At 37.7% G+C, this 21573-nt stretch overlaps 1 protein-coding gene across 4 annotated transcripts in view; it reads left to right on the top strand.

Annotated features, from left to right (window-relative positions):
- Nucleotides 1-21573, top strand: part of ZFYVE28 (zinc finger FYVE-type containing 28) — a 145796-nt gene that overhangs the window by 108251 nt on the left and 15972 nt on the right. For 3 of the 4 annotated variants that reach the window (XM_042811952.1, XM_042811956.1, XM_042811953.1), the window contains exons 9-10: nucleotides 7346-7450; nucleotides 21090-21244. In XM_042811952.1, coding sequence (XP_042667886.1) covers nucleotides 7346-7450; nucleotides 21090-21244 — 260 coding nt within the window. The remainder of the gene's footprint in view (nucleotides 1-7345; nucleotides 7451-21089; nucleotides 21245-21573) is intronic. The other variant, XM_042811954.1, reaches the window with a different exon arrangement.

Raw genomic sequence — 21573 nt, 5'->3', positions numbered from 1 at the left:
GATGAGCTAGTGGTTTCTGCAGTTGTCTGCCAGCTCCCCAAATCCCCCTTCTGAGCACGGAGACCATCGGTTTTAGTGAAGCTTAAGTTTTTCTCCCAGTGTTTATCAGTTGGAGCTCCTGCCATTTCATTACCTGTTATCTGGTCTTCATGATCCTGTCCTGTTCCTCAGTCTGCTTTTGTTCTAATGCTCTTCAGACCTGCTTGTTCTCCCCATTTCTGCAGGACATAATATGAAAACAAAATCCCCTAAATGACCTCCTGCAATTTTGAAAAGTGCTCATTTAACAGCTCCTCCCACCTTGTGGACAAGAATTATTTATCCATTTGGGGACCTTTCCTCTTACACTATAGCCCCTTAATTATAATTTTGTATGTTTTCCCCACTGCCTCTTCCACAGTTCCTTTATTAATTACAGCTAATTCTCTCTTCTCGTGATGGAGACGAGTGCCTCTGTTACTACTTGGGAAGAAGCATTCCATTTTGCCAGAAGTGGGGAAACTGAAATGAAAGGCATTTTGATGCTAGATTGTTGCTTCTTTACTGGAAACTATTCTGATGTAACTCCTCCAGTGTATTCTGTGGGAAATGGAGGTGCTGGGGGGGTCTGTCAAGCTTAAAAAATTGTGTGCATGTGTTGCTCCTTACTTTTCAGATACGTGTATGCCTATTTATGTGCTGGGTTCTTGCCTCTGAGTCACGAGTCATGCTATCAGCAAGAGAGATGTTGTAGGCGGCTGCGAGCCCCCCCACGGGATGTGACGCGATAGGCCCTCTCCCTGCTCTGTGATTGATGTGTGGCACGTGCCCTTAGGGGCATAGACGAAGCACATAGGTTATATAAGCTAGAGTTCACGTGCAATAAACGCCATTTTGCTGTTCATCATATTGGTGTGTACGTGCAGTCATTTGGTCCTGGCCTGGTTTTAGGTCAGTACCGTAGGAGGCAATGCAACAGAGAGAGAGCTCAGAAAACACAACTTTGTCGACCTTTTCTTCCTTACGCTACCTGAGTGGTGACTAATCACGGCTTTCCAATGGTATTTTTAAATTGGAAGATTGTATTAGGCTTCTGTGACTGCTCCCTGTTGCATGGTTGTGAATGCCAACTTAACCGAAGGGGAAATGTTTCAGACAGTGGATAATTCTCAAAATGATGGACCCATTAGCTAGAACAATAAGCAATCTAATATACATGGAATAGCTGCAGGGCATGCTCATTCATCACACTGATAAATGTATTTACTTTCTAGTTACTGTAACTCAGAAACTAGGAAAAGAAAATTTTCGTTCCCTTGTCTGAATTAGGCAGCTATCAAATGTGTATGCTGTGATATAAACAGCTTCTTTTAGCGAACCTGCTCTTATTCAGCGCAATATGGTGTTATTAGTATAATTTCAATGATCCTGTCAGGTTATTAATCCTGTGTTTAATCCTTTAAGTCTGAAGTGCCTTGTATTTCTTGATCTAGCATCAATGTTCAGTGTAGCTTAAAGTAAAGATTAAACATTCTTCTGCTTAAGATCCGGGCAATGGTGTGTCTGTACTGCTTTGGGTCCTTTGCTCCATTATTTGTTGGCACAAAGAACACTGAGTTTTGTCAGCAGGGTTAATGTTATACAAATATGAGAGGCACTGGCAAAAATGTCATTGGTATCTGATCTGCTGCAGGTTTCTAAATGCTCATTCTGACAGAATTTTCTCCCTCCATATTTCTGATGGAAGAATGTACAAGGACATATAAACATAAACACACTGTGTTTATTTTGTCTTTATTTTGGTGTTATGGAAGTTTCTGGCTTTTTGTTTTTGTCAGTATTGGTTTGCCCTTGTAAAACTTCTGTTACTTCTACAGATACAGTAGGAAGTCATACTGACATGCTGTGGTAGCGTTTTTGTGCATCCGTCTTAAACACTTGGTTCTGTGGCATATTCCGTTTTCTATATACTGACCCATAACAATTTGTATGTAAAAAATTCTTAAATACAGTTCCTCTCCTTTCCTCTTTACATTTGTTATGTCTAACTTAAATTATACCTTTTTTTTTTTCTTTTTCCTTTTCTTTTTTGCCATTTTCTGTGACCTGAACGTATCTGATGAGCATACTACTCCTAACAAAGCCTTTTACAGTGCAGCTGAGACTTGGCAAAAGGAGCTGAGATTGATGGCAAGGAGAACATCTCATCTGCATTCATTCTGCAAGTTCTAAGTGTATCCACTGGCCGCTAGATACTGACACTGTTCGCATTTCTTTGCGAAGGCTTAAAAAATAGCATAGCTTTGCCATATGCTTTTACAGTGTAAGGAAAAGGAATGAGACATCCTCCTCCAGAAGAACATGTTTTGTTATTTACTGACCTATATTGCAATGCTACAATGACATAAATAATTTACTTTTCTACTTCTTGATATTCAACATGTCCCGTTGCTTAGCTTCACACTTCTGTAGTCTAAAAATTGTAAAACTAGAATATATTTAACATAGTTATTTCCTCAGCATGTTAGAATGGCTTTGTAAAAAGGTGAATACTTGCTTTATACAGTAGGTGTTCTAGGTTTGGTGTTCTATTTTGTTCACTCTAGCAACATGTGACGTGCTCACGTTTTCTTTAGGAAAACTTTAAAGATACTACAGTCATTCCACCACTATTAATGTATGGAAAGCAATTGTTTGAGTTTGGAGTTTGGCTAGAATTTACTTCAAAAAAATGATAGTAATAATTAAAAAATCCTTTTTTGCTTGTCTTCTAGTTTACAGCATTTGATTTTGTAAGTGGCTCCTCTATCAAAACTAGATTGATACAGCAATACAGAATAACTCGATTAAGTGTATTAAATTCTTGTCTTCCCTATAATATTCCTATCACAGGAAGACTGAAGAAGATTGTGCCTGTCTTCACTTGACAATTTGCCTCTTCCAGAAAAATTAATGGACAGCTGTGCTTGTTCACAAAAGCAAAAACATGTCTGCTTAGCAGGCTTGTATTGATTAGTCTTTTATGTAGCTGTTCAGGAGAAAGAATTTCTCATCAGCAAGAAGGAAACAGTAGCTGATTGGGGAAAACATAACAGCCTTCTGGTTGCAAAACTTTTCTTAAGCAGTCTTTTATCTGCCTGTTGATTGAAATTCCTTTGTTCCTCTGCTGGTATTCTGTTTCTTTGCAATGTAACCTTTTGTTCATGCAACTGGAAAAATTCAGATGTAACACAAGTAAGTTCTTTCAATCCCTCCTGCTCTGATTGATTTCTTTTTTTGACAATACAAGTCTGCAATTAAAAGTGACAATGTGTGACCTTGTCTGTTCAACAGGGAACAGATTCCATGTGGTATCTGATAACGTTACTGCTGTTGTGAAGTATTAGCATACAAATAAAAGGTGTCAGTAGAGCAGCTTTCCTCTTACTAGGTCTATATATCAAAATTGCAGCATCAGGGAACTGTATGAATTGACAACGTGCATACCTATATGTCTAGTTGGTAAAACAGAGTTTTGGAAGTCACCTGTCTGAGTGGGTTTGGTATTGCTGACACGAGGTGTCAGGGTTAGCTCTCATGTACTGTGAGACAGACCAAGAAGGGAAGTGCTAATTAACCCGTGTAATGTGGAATATAATTGTAACTCAAGTAATAAGGTGCATGAGGAAAGCATTCAGTGAGATGATGTGAGATTTATTTGAACTTCTGGGAGGGAGGAAACACATTCCAATAGAAAAGAGCACAAAAAAACAGGACAAAAGTGGCTTTGATTTATTCTTTCTTTTTTTTTTTTTTTAAGCTTACCATAGTTGCAAAAAATACCAAAGATCAGCTGTAAGTAAGTGGTTTGGTCTGATGCCAGTGCATGAAAAGAGATCACCCCATGGCCCTTTGGTCTGTTGCCTCAGATCTTTATTCTGTCTTTATCAGAAGTGCTGAATAATTTTATTTTGGTGAGTGTGGATGGTGTTTTATGCCATCCTAGAATGCAGTTTTAAAGTTAGCACAGTAGGCATTTAAGGCCTCACAAATGAAACAGAATTTTGCCACTTTATGTAATTGGAACACAGCCTCATGAGTCCTGTGAGCGCAGAGGTCCAATGCAACCTGGCACTGAGTTCACGTGAGTGGGAGATGCCATGAAGTTCAGCTCACACATGGGCTGGTGTGGGAAGCTGGAAGGAAGGAGGAGCTGCTCTGTGGGTCTGCAGGCTGCCATAGAACATGGCCTGTATGCGCACACGTGTCCCTTCCTATAATTGTGCTAATGGACACAGGCACCTTGCTAGCATCAGCTGTAACAGCAGCCACGAGTTGGGAAAAGCAGGTCAATTCACATCAGTACCTGCAGTGTCAGGCAGGCACTAATGAGAAGAAAACTGTGCGAAGAGGTGTCCTGCATCTGTGTGTACTGAGAAATAAAAATGTAGTGAATATGTCAGGAATCTGTTCTTAAAAAGTTATTTTATGTAGTCCTGAGAAAGGCGTAAAGCAGACTTCTCATTATTCGATTTCCATTTCTTGGTACTGAATAAACACAGAATATCTGGCTCTGAAGCACTCCAGTACGAATATCAAGTAGAAATAAATATAAATAGTAAATATTTTCTGGTAGAAAAATTCAATCTCTAGTGGTACAAATAAGTGCGAAAAATATTTGCAGAGTGTAATTATCTAGATGGTGTGGGTTTTTTGTACAAGAAACTGACCTGTGTGAGCAGGGTTTGTGTAAAGCATCTCCAAACAACATTACCAAGTGGTCACTGACAGCTGGGTGAGATCAGCGGGTGGCTCCACCTGGCCAGGCTCCTACAATGAGTGAGAGATAAAGCAGAGGAAAACGAGGGCTTTATGAGGCAGTGGCAATCAGCTTTAAGGCTTAAAAATAGACGGGAAGTGGAACTGAAGAGAGAAAATTATGCTAGCTGTTACGGCTAACCAATGGTCATGGGTGACTCAGACATCCATGAAAGTGAAAATAAAGGTATTGTTAAGATTTTTGATAATGTGCACCCATCTTATACCATTCAATTCTGTGGTTCCTCCTTATGCTTATCTACCATCAGGTCCCAGTCTGTTGTGCTCCAGCCTTCATCATTTTGCCTTCTGGCTTGGACCACGCTGTCTGAGAAATCAGTTGAGGATTGAAGGTGATATTTCTCTTGGGACAGAGTTGCTAAAATCTCAGCAGAGAGATGATACTTAGGGTGGTGCTGGTTTGCTTTACTCATCTTTTAGCCTGAAGCGTTTAGGTTACAGAAACGTATCTCGCTCTTATACAAAGGAAAAGAGCTGCCTGTTGGTATTGAATATAACTGAAAAATTCAAATTCTACAAAAAAAAAAAAAAAAAGAAAAATCACACACAACCTATGAAAGTGAATTGAATTTAGGTTCTTAAGTAGTCTCATGATTTTGTTTTGCGTACTGTTTTGGTAAAATATATTTGCACTGGATTTCAAACATATCAGGCACAGCTTAACTCTCAAGGAAGCACTCAAAGATAAATAACAAACCTTACCTTTCTCAGAAGTGTTACTGCCCAAATCAGCAGGGAGGATTGCTGGACTACAAAAATCTGGAAATGATGGGGAGGTGAAAGAACAAAAGGAGATGCTGAATTTGCTAGTCATTTTCTGGTGCTGTTGTTTAAAGATTACTTTATTCTGAATTATACATTTCATCTTTGCAAGACAGCTTCTCCTGCTCAATCATGCTGTGAAATCGCATTCTAATGTTGTTTTTTTTTTTACATCCTTTGCACAGATAGCAAAAGTACATTCTACTGGCATGACCATGTTGTAAGATTGGATGCCTAAGGTGATGAGGTATAAAAGTGGAAGCCTTTATTTAAATGCATGCATATCTTCATAATGAGCAAAATTAACAAGGAAAATTATATAAAATGAATAAAAGTTAAAAAGATTTTTGTTCAAGTCTGATAAATTATTTCCCAATTGCAACAGTCCTCCTTTTAACCAAAGCATATTATACTTGGAATTTGTTTTCAAATTGGCAATCAGAAATGAAGTACATGAAGGGGTCCATTTTGCAAGTGATTAGTGGGAGGTATGCAAACAAATCCTATTATTCCATAGAGGGATTAGAGCACATACCTTCTGTATGCTGCTTTGAAGAATTCCTTTCAAGCATTCTTCCAGACTTTTAGCTGCAAAAAACAGCTACAATAGTAAATTTGGTAGAAGAAAAGAATTTGGAACGCAACTGGTTTGAACATGTAGCCCACATGCTCCTACAATTCAGTCAAGCCTAAGAAATCTGATAGTTGTGGAGGAGGAGTGAGGTAAAAGAATTGTGATCTATTTGATTCTTTCTTTTAACTACAGATATTTCTTACGTCTCTCTCTGTGTTTTCCAAATATTTCTTTTGGCTGAATTTTTGAGTTCAGCAGCCTTAAGTGATTCTTCTGCGCTGCCTAGAGCTAATACGGCTTTGATACATTTGCTCAAGATTACATATTTTCTTATCTTGTGTAATTTAATTTTCCTCTGCTTAGTGCACTTTTCAGTAGCTGAGCACTAAATTGTTATTGAAACAAAAAATTGCTCTTTTCAATTGAAAACTGGTTTTCAAGACCAGTTATGAAACTATTTTTAACCTCCTAATCCCAGTCTGTGTTGATAATGTGACATGAGATCTGAAGCAACATACCATTTAAAGGTTTTTCATCAGTCCCGAGATGACAGAAGCAAGTTATATACCATTAACTGAAGTTATACATGTTCTTTGATTCAGTAGCTAGTAGATTTCCTTTAACAAAGTTTCTGTGCTCATCTTTGTGCTCATCTGGTTGATGTAGAGCCATAGGCTAGAGATGAATGCATAGCAAGTCTTCATCTCCTTTACTGAGAGTCAGCTTTCTCATGGACTTTTTCCTTCTCATTCTCATTCTGTGGAAATCTTGACCAAAGCTGTGGTATTTCAGAAGTTCTTGGATCTTATTGATGAAGATGATCTTGCCTTGAAGCATACAGTGACTTTATGGACCTCCAGTGATGTTATGCCTTTGTTATAAGATTTAAAAGAGTGTGGACGCACTGTTCTGTCTATGGCTTATGAAAATGCAAGATCCTTGGTTCCTGAATGATTGAACTGTATGTCAAAAGCTAAACTGAGGATATTTATAAAATGTGTGCTCACCAGCTTTGCCAAATTGCCTGTCCCTTTGGGAAGAACCCAAGATAGATATCACAAAGGAACAAAAATACACTCATCAATTTACTTTTAATTCTGTGACAATTTAAATCAGTGACAACCCACATGTTACCACACTGCTGTTTTGTTGTTTTTTTTTTTTACCTTTGTTCTTTTCAGCAGTTCATTTTGTTTCCATATGTTTTTTCAGTTCTCAGGATGGCTTACGTGATTCCCCCCTCAGCTCCATCTCCAGCAGTGACTATGAGAGTGTTTCTGTCACTACATGTAGTCTCTCCAGCATATACGCTCTGAGGTAATAACTCCCTTCACAGTCAGATTTGACTTATTGTATTGCATTATGGTTGGTTGAAAATTTTCATTGAGTTAACAATCAAGTGACAGCAACACTTCTAAATATTGTTCCTTTTGAACAGCGGATGCTTTTTTCCCCAGCAGTTCTCTTTAGCACTGTTGCAAGTAAGAGGCAACTATTTTCAGAAAAGTTTTAATGCATGTTTCATTTGAATTATATGCTGTTTCAGTGATCTTCCTCTTATTTGTCCATGTAGAATTTCTTGAGAGTCTGAAGGTTTTGGCTTGAACTGCATCAAATGTCTGTCTTAGGTCTTGCCTTTTTAGAAAGCATGTTGGTTTTTTTCCATTTAATTTCACTTAGTGAAGAATGCAGTAGTAAAGTGAGACTTGCATGCCAGACAGACAACTATAGTATAACTTCCAATGCTTTTTTTGGCTAAAGTTGCTAAGAATACTAGTTTTACCTTCTCATCTTCTGAGCCTGCATGTGGGGGTTTTAACTTCAGTTTGTTTTGCACAGAACGCCTACAGCAAATAATAGAGAAATAAAGATTAGGGAAAAAAGTTACTGAAGCCTGATTTATTTGACTGTTTTCAAGGTATGTATGCCATACATGTATGTCATGTATTGCATGCATTCTACTCAATAATACTGTTTTTGTGGTACAGGTAGAGAGGATACCACAATTTCAGTCAAGATAAATCTTCCACCGCTACTCATCTCCTCTTTTTTCATCCATTTATCTCTACAAAGTGCTTCATTTTAACTCCAGGAATTCCTGAGTTTTGTATAGAGAAAAAGAAGGCAGTAAAAGTGATACAGGAAATATTACATAAAGTAATAAGTATTTTTAGGATATTCTCACCATCAGGCTCAGTATCTTTATATGTCCAAATTTTAAAAGGGCTCATAAGGAAAGGAAGATGCAGCATATCTGTTTTTGAAATACACTAACTTTTAACTGTTCTTCAAACAAGACACTATTTGCCAACATGAAGTGGTTGCCCTCTGCTAAAGACAGTGGCATGGAACAAACAGTTTGACACAGAACTATTTGAGTGGACAACAGAAATAACCTCAATTATTCCTTGGGCATATCTGAAGTAAAATAAATGAGTCTTCCTTCATTATGCACAATGCCTTTTTTTCAAGGCCTTACTATGCTGCCTTTGTATGTTGATATTGTACTTGTCACTGTGTTCAGTTATCCTGATGATTAAATAAACTAGATCTCTCTCTTCTCTTTTTTTTCTCTTTTTTTTTTTCTTAAGGTTTAATTTACAAGACAGTGTTTTTGTATTTGAGCTTTTGCCCAGTGGATTATAGCATTATATCATCCCCAGGTGTCATGTAGGAATTCAAGTTATTAATTTTTCTGTTTCTCATTGATATTGCCAGAAATCTAGCTATTGTAGTTAATGAGCCTATAGAAACAGTTAGGTGCCTGCTTGACTATACAGGTGTGAATTGATTTCTCCTTTTGAAATGCTTACATGGCTTAATTCAGGAAAAAAAAAAAAAAAAAGAAAAAAGAAAAAAGAAAAAAAAAGAAAAAGAAATAAAGCTCCCAAGTCTGACTGCTTCAGAGAAGTTCCTTCATCTTTGTGCGTAAAAATGGAGTATTCAGCATATCTCTTTATATTACATTTCAGAATTATTTTTACAGGCCTCACTGTTACCTTGCATTATATAAAGTGTTCTCTTAAGCTATGGAACAACTTATACTGAATTATGTTATCTATCTACCACAAAAAGAATGCTCTTTGCGAAGACTATCCAAATGTTCTTTTCTGAAATAACCAAATTCCCCTGATGTCATATGCCTGCTCAAAATAATACCTAGAATATTTTTTTCTTTTTTGGTTAGCGGAAGAGTTAACATACAGTGTTGAATGAAGTAGTTTATTAAATAGCATAAATGTGATGGATTTGAAACAGTGAAGTATGGTAGGTATGAAATTCCACTAATCTGTGCATGCATTGTTTTCCAAGCAGAGAACCAAAGGGAAAATTCCCACTCCATACTCCCTAGAGCACAGTTTGACTCATGCTTCATTGTTTGCTGTTTTATTTATAATTGGGAAGAAAAAGCAACAGAGACTGTAGGATCCAATTGGGATCCTGTAAAGGAGGCACCTTCAAATCTTCTCCATCTTCAATCAGTGCTGTGTAGTTTTCTGAGCTAGATTCATCCCTCCCAACTTTATGCACCAGACCAATAAACCTCAATCAGAAGTTTTGTTGCTCTAGGTTCCCTGTTTTATCAAGGGAGAAAAACAATTCTTAGATGTGTTTTATTCAAATGCATCTACAGTACAAAGTTTGAGGCTTAAACCAGAACTGTAATTATTTATTTTTATTACTGACTCTCCTGATGAAACATTTGCCTGTAGAGCATGAGTTGAGGGGCAAAAAAAGAAAGTACAGAGGATTCCTGAAGAGGTTTTGTTAATGAAGTTTGATTTGTTTATTTCACTTGTAGCAGATCTGGTTAGATGGTTAAACTAGAGGTTAAAATAAAACTTTTAGAAGTTAAACTGTCCCTGATCAGAAAATATGTTGCAAAATGTATACAGATCTGAGATCCCTATATGTAAGTATCCAACTTTCTTAGTGAAGAGTAAATATACTCTATGTATTTCAGAAAGTCCCAGAGAAACCACATTTTTATGCAGACTCATGTGGGTTTTCATCATCTTTCTCTTACATCAACGTGAATGTGGAGTTATACAGCCTACTTAAGTGCAAATTAGATGTTTGTAACTACAGCAGGGAAGCGGCAATTGCTCCATTGTTTATATTAGCTCTGTGAAATGGTGCATCCTGGTTCTCCTTTTTACTGGTATCTGTTTCCTGGATGTAATTTTTAGAGCAATTTTTGATATAACTTATTGTAGATAGGCAGCTATTGCTTCAGTACAATGCTGGGAGCTTATCCATTTCATTGTTAGGAGTACTAAAGCCAGTGGCTTTTAAAAATAAACTGTTTGTAGAAATTTGTTTGTCTGTCAGTTTTCTTCAACATGCATTAAAATTATCAGGCAGGATCCTGAGGGAGCCATTAATTTGAGTGGAAACAGAAGTGAAGGCTATTTGTGTGCTAACTGAATGAGATAACTTGATATGCTTAAAGCCAAGAATGAACCAAAGTTCTTTGAAAGACTGGAGCTGAAAATGGCCATGAAACACAACTCTTTGGAATAATGAAGGGGGGGGAATGAGGCAGAAGAAAAACAAGTAGCTATAATTATTTGACTTCAAATCTTCTTGGAGCTCGTTGTCAAAAATGAAGCAAAGGAAGAAGAAACACCAACGAATCTGCTTTCAAGTAATTTGTCTGCCTAAAGAACATGGTAAAGCCTACTTCTTCATTTTGGGGTTATGATAGGTATGATAAGTCAGTAAATGGTAACTTTAAAAATAACTTTTCAAAGCAACCTTAATGATGTAATAGATACCTTCACTGGTCACTTTTTTTTTTTTTTTTTTTTTAGGTATATCCCTGTGTCCTGAATACCAATATTTTGTAGTATTCTTTTTGTGTCATTACAAGAATTGGTGGTGAATTTTTAGCCTGTGTTATGTACAGTTTATAAGGGAAGTATCTAAAGTGTACTGTGGCTCAAGCCTGTGCCAAAGCAGCAAGACTCTGCCAGCAATTAGAGCAGGATGTTTGTCTGTTTGTTAGAGTATTTGTATCTGCATGCATTGGGCCAAGCCCAAGATTGCTGGATGTAGTTGAAGAATGTCATTTACTGTCTCAAATAATTTCAGTATATCCCTGTTTGAATGAACACGTTCATGTGAAACAGGGTTATCTCAGTATACAAATGAGAAAGATGAGATTTTGGTTATCTGCTTCAAAGCCTGCAAGGAGCTGCCTTGCCAGCCAGCTCCTGTTGGTTGGGCCTTTCCTTACAAACACACACATTACACTGTTTTTCTTCAGCAGAACTCAGTGCCTCAGTGGGAACATAAGAAGTCAACAGAACTTAGTTGTTCAGCTGGACTTGAAGGAGAATTCATTTCCTTCATCTTTTGGTCCAGTGTTAACCATTAATCTGTCCTATGAAAACTACAGCACAGATTATTTGCCCACAAGAGATGGCAACTGCTCCTGGGGTTGGTCAAGGAGGTAATAGTGTGGAGGACAACAAATGTGCCACCGATCTGTTTCTGTTGGTCCGTCACAGTCAACCGGATAATCTGTGTCACCAAATCTTCCCTCTTGCAGTTTTATAATCTCACTTGTTTAAGCTGTGCAGAATAACAGGTGAATTCAGAATTCACTTTAGTGGGCGTTTTTGATTTGATCAATTTCTTTAGATTTTCTCTCCTCCTTTTCCCCTCCTTGTGGAAAGGCTGCTCATTGACAGTTGGACTAGGTGATCTTAGTGATCTTTTCCAACCTTAATGCTTCTACAACTGGCGGAAGATTGATGAGAATTGCAGTATACTGTACTGGAATCACAGAAATAAAAAGCTCAGTGGGAAATGTTGTGGGACAGGAAAGGGTTCTGTACCTTAAGAAAATTAAAATGACTTCTGAAATAGATGCTATTGCTTCCTAATGGTTTTGAGCTACAAATTTTCAGTCCATGTTTCAAACACTGTGAGTCCGTGCTGCTTTGTATAGCTCTGTCATTCAAGCAGTGTGAGGGCAATTAATATGCATATTAATACCATCATAAGCAGACTGCTGTGGGCACTTTCTTTGCTTTGCAGCTAAATCCCTTGCCCCAACAACCAGCTGAGCAGTACCAGCAAAACAAACCCGTCAGCGCTGATGAGGTCTGTCAGCTTTTGCTTGATTTCAGTCAGTAGTGAGGCATATGTGAGTGCAGCAGATGTCTCTGGTTTCTCACTGCCAGCATCCTTCTTGATGTGTTTCATGCCATTTTGTTCTTCATCCTGCAAGACAAAAACTAAATCTCCAAACAGTGCAGCATTTTCTAAAGTTAGTGTTCCCTTACCTAGGAAATTTTGTAAGATATTTCTGGGTAAATTATATGTATAGCTTTGTCTCCAGTAAGAAGAAGTTGATGCAGATTTTTTCTCCAGGAGTGAACCAGGCGTCTTGTGTGAGCAACTTGTTAACAAGTGCTTGCTACAGTGAGAAGTGAAAAACACAGTTGGCAGTTGTTTGTTGGTGAGGTTTTGTTTTGTTTTGTTCTTTCATTACTGAAATGGTAAGGTTCATATTTTAAAGACGTTAAAATGCCCAATATGCTTGAAGTGATTTAAATATAAAATGTGTTACTCTCTGTGTAAAAAAAGTGAAATAAAGGCAATGTTTTAACCTGAGTAGCATCAGTGATAGAGGCAAGCAGTCTGTTCTAGCAAAATTGCTAAATACCCCCACACTTGCCATTGTGGGGCTGTATTCCAGCCAGCATGTTTGGCTGGAGGCAGGCACAAAGTGATCATAAAGGGTTAGTATTTGTGTTCCTACATAGCTCAATTGTCATTTCCATTTTTAGTAATTTGGCCACATTTAAAATTATGTTCATTTTAATGACGTGTAAAATCTGCTGTTGAATGTCACTCGGTGTTCTCTGTGCTTCTAATGGAACAAAGGTTGTTGCCTCGCAGAAATTAGATTCTCTTTCACAGATTTTTTTTTTAAATGCCCCCAAAAAAACTTAGAAAAGCATGTTTGGGAGTTTTGAGACTGTGTAATTAACCAAAATCACTATAGCAACTACAGGTTTCCAGGTTGTTGAATTTTTTAGCAATGCGTAAAACCAAGGTTATATTGAAAGAAAAAATACAGCAGCGTTGAAGCTGAAAAATGAAGAGAGAGAGATTTTCTAATTACGATTTTAAAGCTCCACCTAATACTGTGATTAGATTTTCTCAGCTTTGATTCCCGTGACTGGATACAGAATTCCTGTGGGATTTGCATGCTTTAATGCTTCACCTCTATGTTTTCTATAACCTTTTGTGAGAACTGAAGGAGGTGATAGGAAAACCTTCTGCTGATAAGCTTCTCCATCACTAAGATTTCTTTGTGCTGCAAACTGTTTTCCAGTGCCTCTTCTCCATCTCTGTGTCTGCCACACACAGCAGTTGTAACTAGAGAGTTTCTGCTGTAGTTGGATGCTAAATTACTTCACTTTAAGTTAAACTATACAGTATAATTGCTTGCGTATTACAGAGGACTGCAATACTATCAAAACTGCTGAAGAGCTCTATGATATGACTTTGCCACTGGAAATGTTTGTGACATCAAGTATCCAGGGCAATATGTTCCTGGATAAGACAATAAGTTCTGGATAAGACATGAAAAGCTGGGACTGCTGCTTTTCTACCATCATAAGATACCAGAGCTGGTGTTACAAACCATTTCTTCGTAAGCACTTAACTATTTCTATTTTTCACTCTCAGTTTTTTCAGTCCACGATTATTTTTGAAGTTTAAGTATTTCTAATCTCTAATCTCGTTATTTTTCATTTGCAACATGAGTGAATGTTTGAGAGCTTTAAATGCATGTTTGATTACAGGGAAGCATTAGAAACAGAACATCATGGTGGAACTGGGAAAATCTTAGTAGAACCTAAGCAATTCTAACTTCTTATGTTTTCATTTCTATTTTTTTCTTGAATGTTCTTATCTTGCAGATCTTATCCTTTTTTGGTTTGAATTTTAAGAAAAGTGATAATTATAGTACTTTGCATGTACCTGATATTTAATTTGATGGTAAGAAAGCAGCTGCACTTAATAGTGCTCTAAGCAATATGTTCTTATTCCTATAGACATTTCATCCATAACAAATAAAAAAATGTGCTTTGGAAGACTGCAGTATCCAAGACAGTAACTCCTGGGCTGGCCATGGCATTCATTTTAATTCCCACTTGGCGTACAGCATCACGGCATCCTTCTGAAAACCTAGGCTGGAGCAGTAATGGGTTTTGAATAAGGCAGTTGTGTAGGTAGAGTTTCTTGCAATGGATCTGCTTAGCAACATGGTGCTTCAACAGGTGTGCCTTTTCAGAAGTCCAACATGGTATGCAGAACAACAGTGCTCTTCGGTTTGAGAAGCTAAAGGAAGGATTCAAGATGACTTTCCAATGGAGCAGGTAGCTGTTGAGGCTGCCAGGTTGTGGGTAGAGGTTGTTCTTGTTGACTTCAAATTCAGTTTCATCTGGTTGAAGATATCAGTTGGAACACTGAATCACTCGGTTTGCCAAATTATTTATTTTAGTTTGGTCACCTCAGCAGGGGCAAAAAAAGGCTAAGAAAGAGCTTCTGCAAGTCTTGCAGTTATAGAAAAATACTTCTACTGTGAACTTCAAAAGGCAGACAGCAGATAAGGCTTAGAGCATGTGTCCTGGTATGTATAGAGCTGGTCACAGGTGGTACATGTGTTAATACTGCAGTGCAGTTGGGTTGCCAAGCTAATTGCTAGAGGTGTTTGCATGCTGTTGTACTAGTCATTTCTCAAGGCAGTAAAGTTTTGAAGACTTGGGAACACTTTCAGGTATTTTTTTTCCTCCTCTTTTGTCTTCTTTCTTAAAATAGAGAGAAAATACATAAGAAATTGCATACAAGAGCCCTCTTGCCTAAGTATAATACTAGGGTAGAAAGTCAAGAAATAGAGTTCTGAATTAAAGCTTTTTTAGTCTGCTTTAAATGTAGTTTCTGAGATCATTGATTAAAATACATGTATGCTATTAGGCGAATAATGAGACATGTTCTGAATTTGGTTTAAATGACTCTACAATTGAGTGTGTAGCCACCCACTTCACTTAAAATAAATGTAAGAAGCCATTAATCTCATCATAGGTTCCCTCCCAATCATATCAAAACTAGTAGTTACTAGAAACAAAAAAGTTTTTGCCTACTGTTTATTGTAATTTCCTTTTTTTTTTTTCTTTTTTTTTTTCCTTCTTTTTTTGTGAAAAAGAAATACCAGAGCAAAACGCAGGATAGGAACTGGTAATTTTTTTTTCTTTCTTACATGAAGTCACACTTTTCTTCTTCAAACCCCTATCATTTTCCTGTTGTCATTCCTCGCATATACAACCTTTACCTTTCCCCAGCTATTGTGTGTGATCTTTCAGATGGTCTTTGGAGCAGTTGCCTCTTCTTTTTGCAGAATGGAACATGATGCTGACGGCAGCCTTCAGGCACTTACAAAGTGCACAAGTGAGTAAGAGTAATAGCTTAGGAGAGGTAATTGCAGCTCAGTGGTGGGGTTTCCAGTTACAGCCTACGCAAGCATCAGTGGGATGGATGCAGCAGCTGCCCAAGTAGTTCTAGCAGCTCTCTTCAGACAATAGCAGACTTGCCGGCAAAAAGGGATTTTTCTTTTACTTAAAATATAAGAGAATTTGGACGGAAGAGAAAAAAAGCTTAAATACTGCAGGTTGGAGAAGTGTGTGTTATTGATATTAGACACAGAGCACAAAGTGGATGTTTTAATAAATTCTGTATGATCAAAAATGAAAGCGAGGGAGCTCATGAGGAAATTATTTGAGGAAATAGTATGTAAGTATTTAAGACCAAGTATTTGAAACTTGTACTATACTACGTTCCCCTGTATTCAGCACTTGTGAGGCCGCACCTTGAGTACTGTGTCCAGTTTTGGGCCCCTCACTGCAAGAAAGATATTGAGGCCCTGGAACGTGTTCAAAGGAGGGCAACAAAGCTGGTGAGGGGTCTGGAACACAGGCCATATGAGGAGAGGCTGAAGGAGCTGGGAATGTTCAGCCTGGAGAAGAGGAGGCTCAGGGGAGACCTCATTGCTCTCTATATATTCCTGAAGGGAGGTTGTAGTGAGCTGGGGGTCGGCCTCTTCTCTCGTGTCATTAGTGATAGGACCAGGGGGAATGGCTTCAAGCTACGGCAGGGGAGATTCAGGCTGGACATGAGGAAGTATTACTTTTCAGAAAGGGTGGTCAGGCACTGGAACGGACTGCCCAGGGAGGTGGTGGAGTCACCGAGCCTGGGGGTGTTCAAGGAAAGGCTGGATGTTGTGTTGAGGGACATGGTTTAGTGGGAGCTGTTGGGAATAGGTGAACGGTTGGACTGGATGATCTTTTAGGTCTTTTCCAACCTTGGTGATTCTATGATTCTATGATTCTATGAAACATGCATATAGGGAACTTTTTGTACGTAGTACAGCTCTATGTTTATAAGATGTTAAAAAAAATCAGCATTTTGAACAGTGAACGTGAGAGGACAGTCACTGAATTGTGTGTTAACACTTTTCAGCTAGGCATTTGTAGTGTTGCTCATAAAACTTCTAAATGTTTGAGTTGGGTTGAGTTTGTCTTTCTGGAACTTGATCCCTCCTGAATTTAAGGCACCGCTGACAATCTTCTGAAATCTGAAAAGTAGTTGTTTAAAATCTTGCATGAGGTCAGAAGCATAGGGGATGGTCTTACTTTCCTTTAAAAACTGCTGATGTAATTGTGCTGTGTTTAGTAGAATAGATACACTGGATTTTCTTTCTCTGCAAGGAGTGACCACCTGGTGCTCATCTACTCTGGTGCATATTTAATGGGTACTTAAGGTACTCAGTGATTTGAGGAGTAAGGCAGAATTCTTTGAGAGATTCTTTTATGTTTTGCATTCAATACAGAACAGATTTTAGGTTTTGTGAACCAAGTACTTGTAAATTTGAAAGGAAGCATCTATGACATGTTATAGACTTCTACTGCCACAGCCTGTTTTTTGGAATATGAAGTATTTAATTTTAGACTGACTTTGAATCTTGTTGGGTTTGACTGCTCAGTTTTAGGCTTTGCTGCTTTTAGTGTTTCTGGATGAGGGTCAGCACTCAGCAGATGGAGCACAAGGCATGCTGGATCGCAGCTGGTACCTAAGACGACTGGTCCCTTCTGAAGATATCGGTCATAACTTCTTCTGTTCCGCAGCTCTGCTCCCCACTCTGTGTATTATTACTGCTTAACTTCACTTTGGAATTTAAAAGCTGTGAAGCGTATTGGTTCCATGGGTGAAAGGTGATTTTGTGCACAACAAATTGCTGGGTTTTGTTTGCTTGTACGTATTTGACTAAATTTCGCAATCAAGTGCTGAGACCAGGCAGCCGTTCTAGAGAGAAAGCTGTGGTGTGCTGAGACAGTCCTGCTGCTCTTACAATGTGATCAATGGAGAGTCATTTAAAATTGCTGTGTAAACGTAAGTCAGGTGAAAAGCTGCTTTTTTCTATCTACCAGTTCCTTCATAACTTATAAGCAGATTTATTGTTTGGAATCAACTTTTGACATAATGTCTCCTTTCTTCAGGCATGTTATCTTTGCAGTGTTTTCTCAGAATGAAAAATAAATACATGGTGAGCATTTTTAGAATAAGCATTTCACAGAGGGAATTCTATGCCTGTTGTATCTCTTTATACACTAACTCATGGTTAGTGCAGGAGGTTACCTTGAACTGAGAAGGTAGAAAAATAGACAACACATCGCTAGCCACTTGGTACTTAAATATGTTTGTTTGTGCTCTGCAGTGATATATATTTCTGCACATCCTGATGGTAAAACATTCTAAATCTGAGCACAGCCTGACGTTAATGAAATGCTTCCTACACACTTGGTATCACATGAGAGTTTTTATCCAAATTATGCATGTTAGATAAGCCTGGTAGGAATGGCATTCCTCTTAAAGCTATAAAAATAGCGTGAATGAATAATATGGATAAAAGGTAAGCAAAACTCTATAGATCAGAATTTAGGTTTGCTTTCCAAATTGTCAGTTTAAAAATCCAGAGATCTCAAACATTTGCATAGATCCAATTACTGCTGTTTGGAATACTTGGTTGCAAGAGAAGCTGTGTATCTGAAGCAGTTATGTTTCTGCTCTTCCTGTGTTTCTGACTGTGTCTAAAATATTTTCTGACTACCTTCTTTAGGAGTAAGATATATTTTCAAGTAAAAAACAGATGGTCATTAGTCACTCTTTGAGAGTCATTTTTGATCTAAATCTGACTGTGTCATATTGGTAAAAGCAGAGTGAACACTTCTTTCTAATTGTAATGATACTTAGGTCTAGTTTTAAATTATTCTTGAATGTTCACTTTTCACTTGGCAGTGGCACAAGCAATCAAAATATTTTTTTTCCTGAACCTTTTGTGTACAGAAATCATACTTAGGTATGGTATAGGTCTGTGCATATGAATGTATTTTGTGAATGCATGTATATGCTCATACTGACCTTCATTCCACAGTGCCACAGCAATTCTTATGTGCTCTGTGCTGGGGAGTTTTAAGGTGAATCCAAAACAGTCTTGTGATCATAGAATCATAGAATGGCCTGGGCTGAAAAGGACCACGGGACATAGCCAGCCTTAATGAGGCACCATGCAACACTTGGAGGGAGTCATCCCTGAAGCACCACATCTGTGCCCTGCACTTTGGGTTTGGCTTAGAGTGGGACTTCCAGGGACACTGCTGTGCTGAGATTAAATATGAGGGCTGCTCTGAAAGTAATGCCTCCTATGTTGTTATGCAGGCCTACGACAGCAGAGATGATGTTGGTGATATCTCAGTAGAGCTGGTACTTACCCACCAATATTCCATTGCCATACAACAGGTATAAGACTGATTCTTTAAAAAAAATCATAATAGTTAAAAAATGGGTAGACCTTATCTGTCCGTGTTAGGAGGCAGACAGAAACCCTTTTGTCTGTTTATGTGAGCATTCCTGCAAACAGAAAATCCTCCAACTCCACTCCGTTGTGAAGCAAGGGTATCATCCTGGTGCTTAGTAAATTTCAGTTCACTCCTTCATAAGCCACATTTTTCCATGACCTTTTCATCATCTTCAACGCAGATCCTTCCACACTGACAGACTTGCTATTGAATATATACATATATATATATATATATACGCATATATATGGATACACGTACATATACAGACCCACTTATGGTATATATAATTTATCCTCTACAGAAAAGCAAAGGGAAAATTGAGAGGGAGAACTCTTAATATTCTCAGTATTTTCAATAAATCTAGTCACTCAACCTGCTGAGGGAGCTTTAAACATAAAGCACAGCATCTTCTTACAGGAATTTGCAATTGTTAATAGCAATGGAGACATAAACAGAAAGTACTTTCTTTTAAATGTACTCCTTACTCCGTATTTGAAAGAATGGGAAGCCAGCTAAAGTACTTGCACTGCATATTTTCCACTGATATTTCTATCAATAACTGATCTCTAGGACTTATGTGTTTTCGTTTCTGTTTTTACTAGGACTTTTGAGATGCATGGCCTAATAAATTCATTTCTACATTTTAAGGATTATCTATGTGGCTCATGGAGAGAAATTTCAAAATGATACTCCATAAATTTTTTTTCATAATCATTTTTTTTTCTAAATGCTGCCTATGTCTTATCCTGCAATAACTGTTTGTTATAGGGATGGGATCTGTTACTTGGTGAATGTTACTTGGCTTCAACACTTCATAAAATTTACAGGTTGAGCTCAAAATGCATTAGCAACTACATCCTTCCTCTTACATGCTATTTATGTAGTCAATAATTTTTTTCTGTGTTTTTTTTTTTTTCATAGTGGATGTCTGTATAGTAAGGAGTGCTTGAGTTCTGGATAGCTAAGTATGGTTTCAAGTAAAACATTTTCGTTTTCTTTAGTCATTGATGAGATTACTTTATCTCCAGTATGTGGGGAAATTTTTGTGTTCTTCTGTCTTTCATTGTAATAGAGTGAGAGAGCAGTGTCTCCTTCCGGTCAGCAAAGTGAATCCTTAAGACTCCGGTGTGATTGCATTCCATGCTATACTCCCAATTCAGGGTTTTTTTGTTGGCAAAGTGCTACATTTTTCCTAAGTATTTCCTTCTTTAATGTGTTTTGATTTACAAGCAGTTTAGGCAATTCCTGATATTTGAAGAATCTGGATTCCTCCCAGAGCTTTCCTGAAGCCTCAGATCGTTTCAAGCTTTCCTTTCTTAAGAGGGGTAGTGATGGAAATTGCTAGCAACCATGCATCTGGTTTTGAAAAAGAAGGGTTAAGCCTCTAGTAGACACCTGATGACACATATTAATCTCTTTGGAGTTGATGAGCCATTCTCTTGCTGTAGTTTGACATTTAAACAATTTCTACGCCTAGGTATGTAAAGAGATTAATCTCTACTGTGTAAATAGTATTTTGTCACCCATTCCATTTTTTATGTAAGGTTATATTTGGATTGTCTTCTCACTATTCTGAGGTAACATAATTCAGAAATCTTTTTTTCAAATTAACTCCCACATTAATAAATTTCTCATCTGACTTCAGAGCTGACCTTCTTATTTTTAGGCTGACATTCTCCTCTTGCATTTTTGGTAGAGTTATGGTCTCAGGACAGAGCTTTTAGTGGGAGTTAATGTGAAAAATAGTCCTGTGCTTTGAAATAGCTAAGGGAAATGCAATAAAATACAGACAAATGATTTTCTGCTTTAAAGTTTTTTGCAACTATGCCACAGAGTGAAAATCAAATATGATGGTGATTGATTGCATGTTGATTACCTTCAGCAAGAATTTACAGCAATTAGTTCTTGTTTGCTATAGAGTATTGCCTCGGTAATAAATCTTTTAGGATTTGCTAAACGTTCTGATCAACCAAGTGAGGACTTACATTACTCTTCTTTTTTATGCCTTTTTTCTCCAACAGCAGTTTAATGACTAGTTCTTGTTCATCCGATGACATTGATCAGGAAGAAATCCAGCTTGCTTTGCAGGCTGCTAAAATAGCCACCCGAGAAAAGATCAGATCCAGATTCCATGGCAGCAATGATCTTATTCACCGCCTTTTTGTCTGTATCTCAGGTATGAGAATCACAGAGAGTATCCTTTAGTTCTGAATGTAAAAAACACTATTTATTATTGTTATTATTTAAGGTTTATAAAAATATGTTAGAACAGACTAGAGATTGAAACAACAGAATGTTGTATTGTGGATCTTAAGTCTCATAAAAACCTGTGAACTCATGAAGACCAGTGTACGCAGAGATGCAGACCTATTAGACCTATAATGATGAAGGTTTAGGGCGTGCAGTGGATTTGCCTTTGTATTGCTTCCTTTCTCTTTATGATGCCCTATGTCTTTGGGAGAAGAAATAAGATGCAGCTGTTTTATTTTGACACAGGAAGAGTGT

Source organism: Centrocercus urophasianus, unplaced genomic scaffold (assembly GCF_019232065.1).
Source record: "Centrocercus urophasianus isolate 14NV4802_14NV808 unplaced genomic scaffold, USGS_Curo_1.0 seq_13, whole genome shotgun sequence".
Taxonomy (NCBI): Eukaryota; Metazoa; Chordata; class Aves; order Galliformes; family Phasianidae; genus Centrocercus; species Centrocercus urophasianus.
This window is presented reverse-complemented; position numbering and strand designations above follow the sequence as displayed.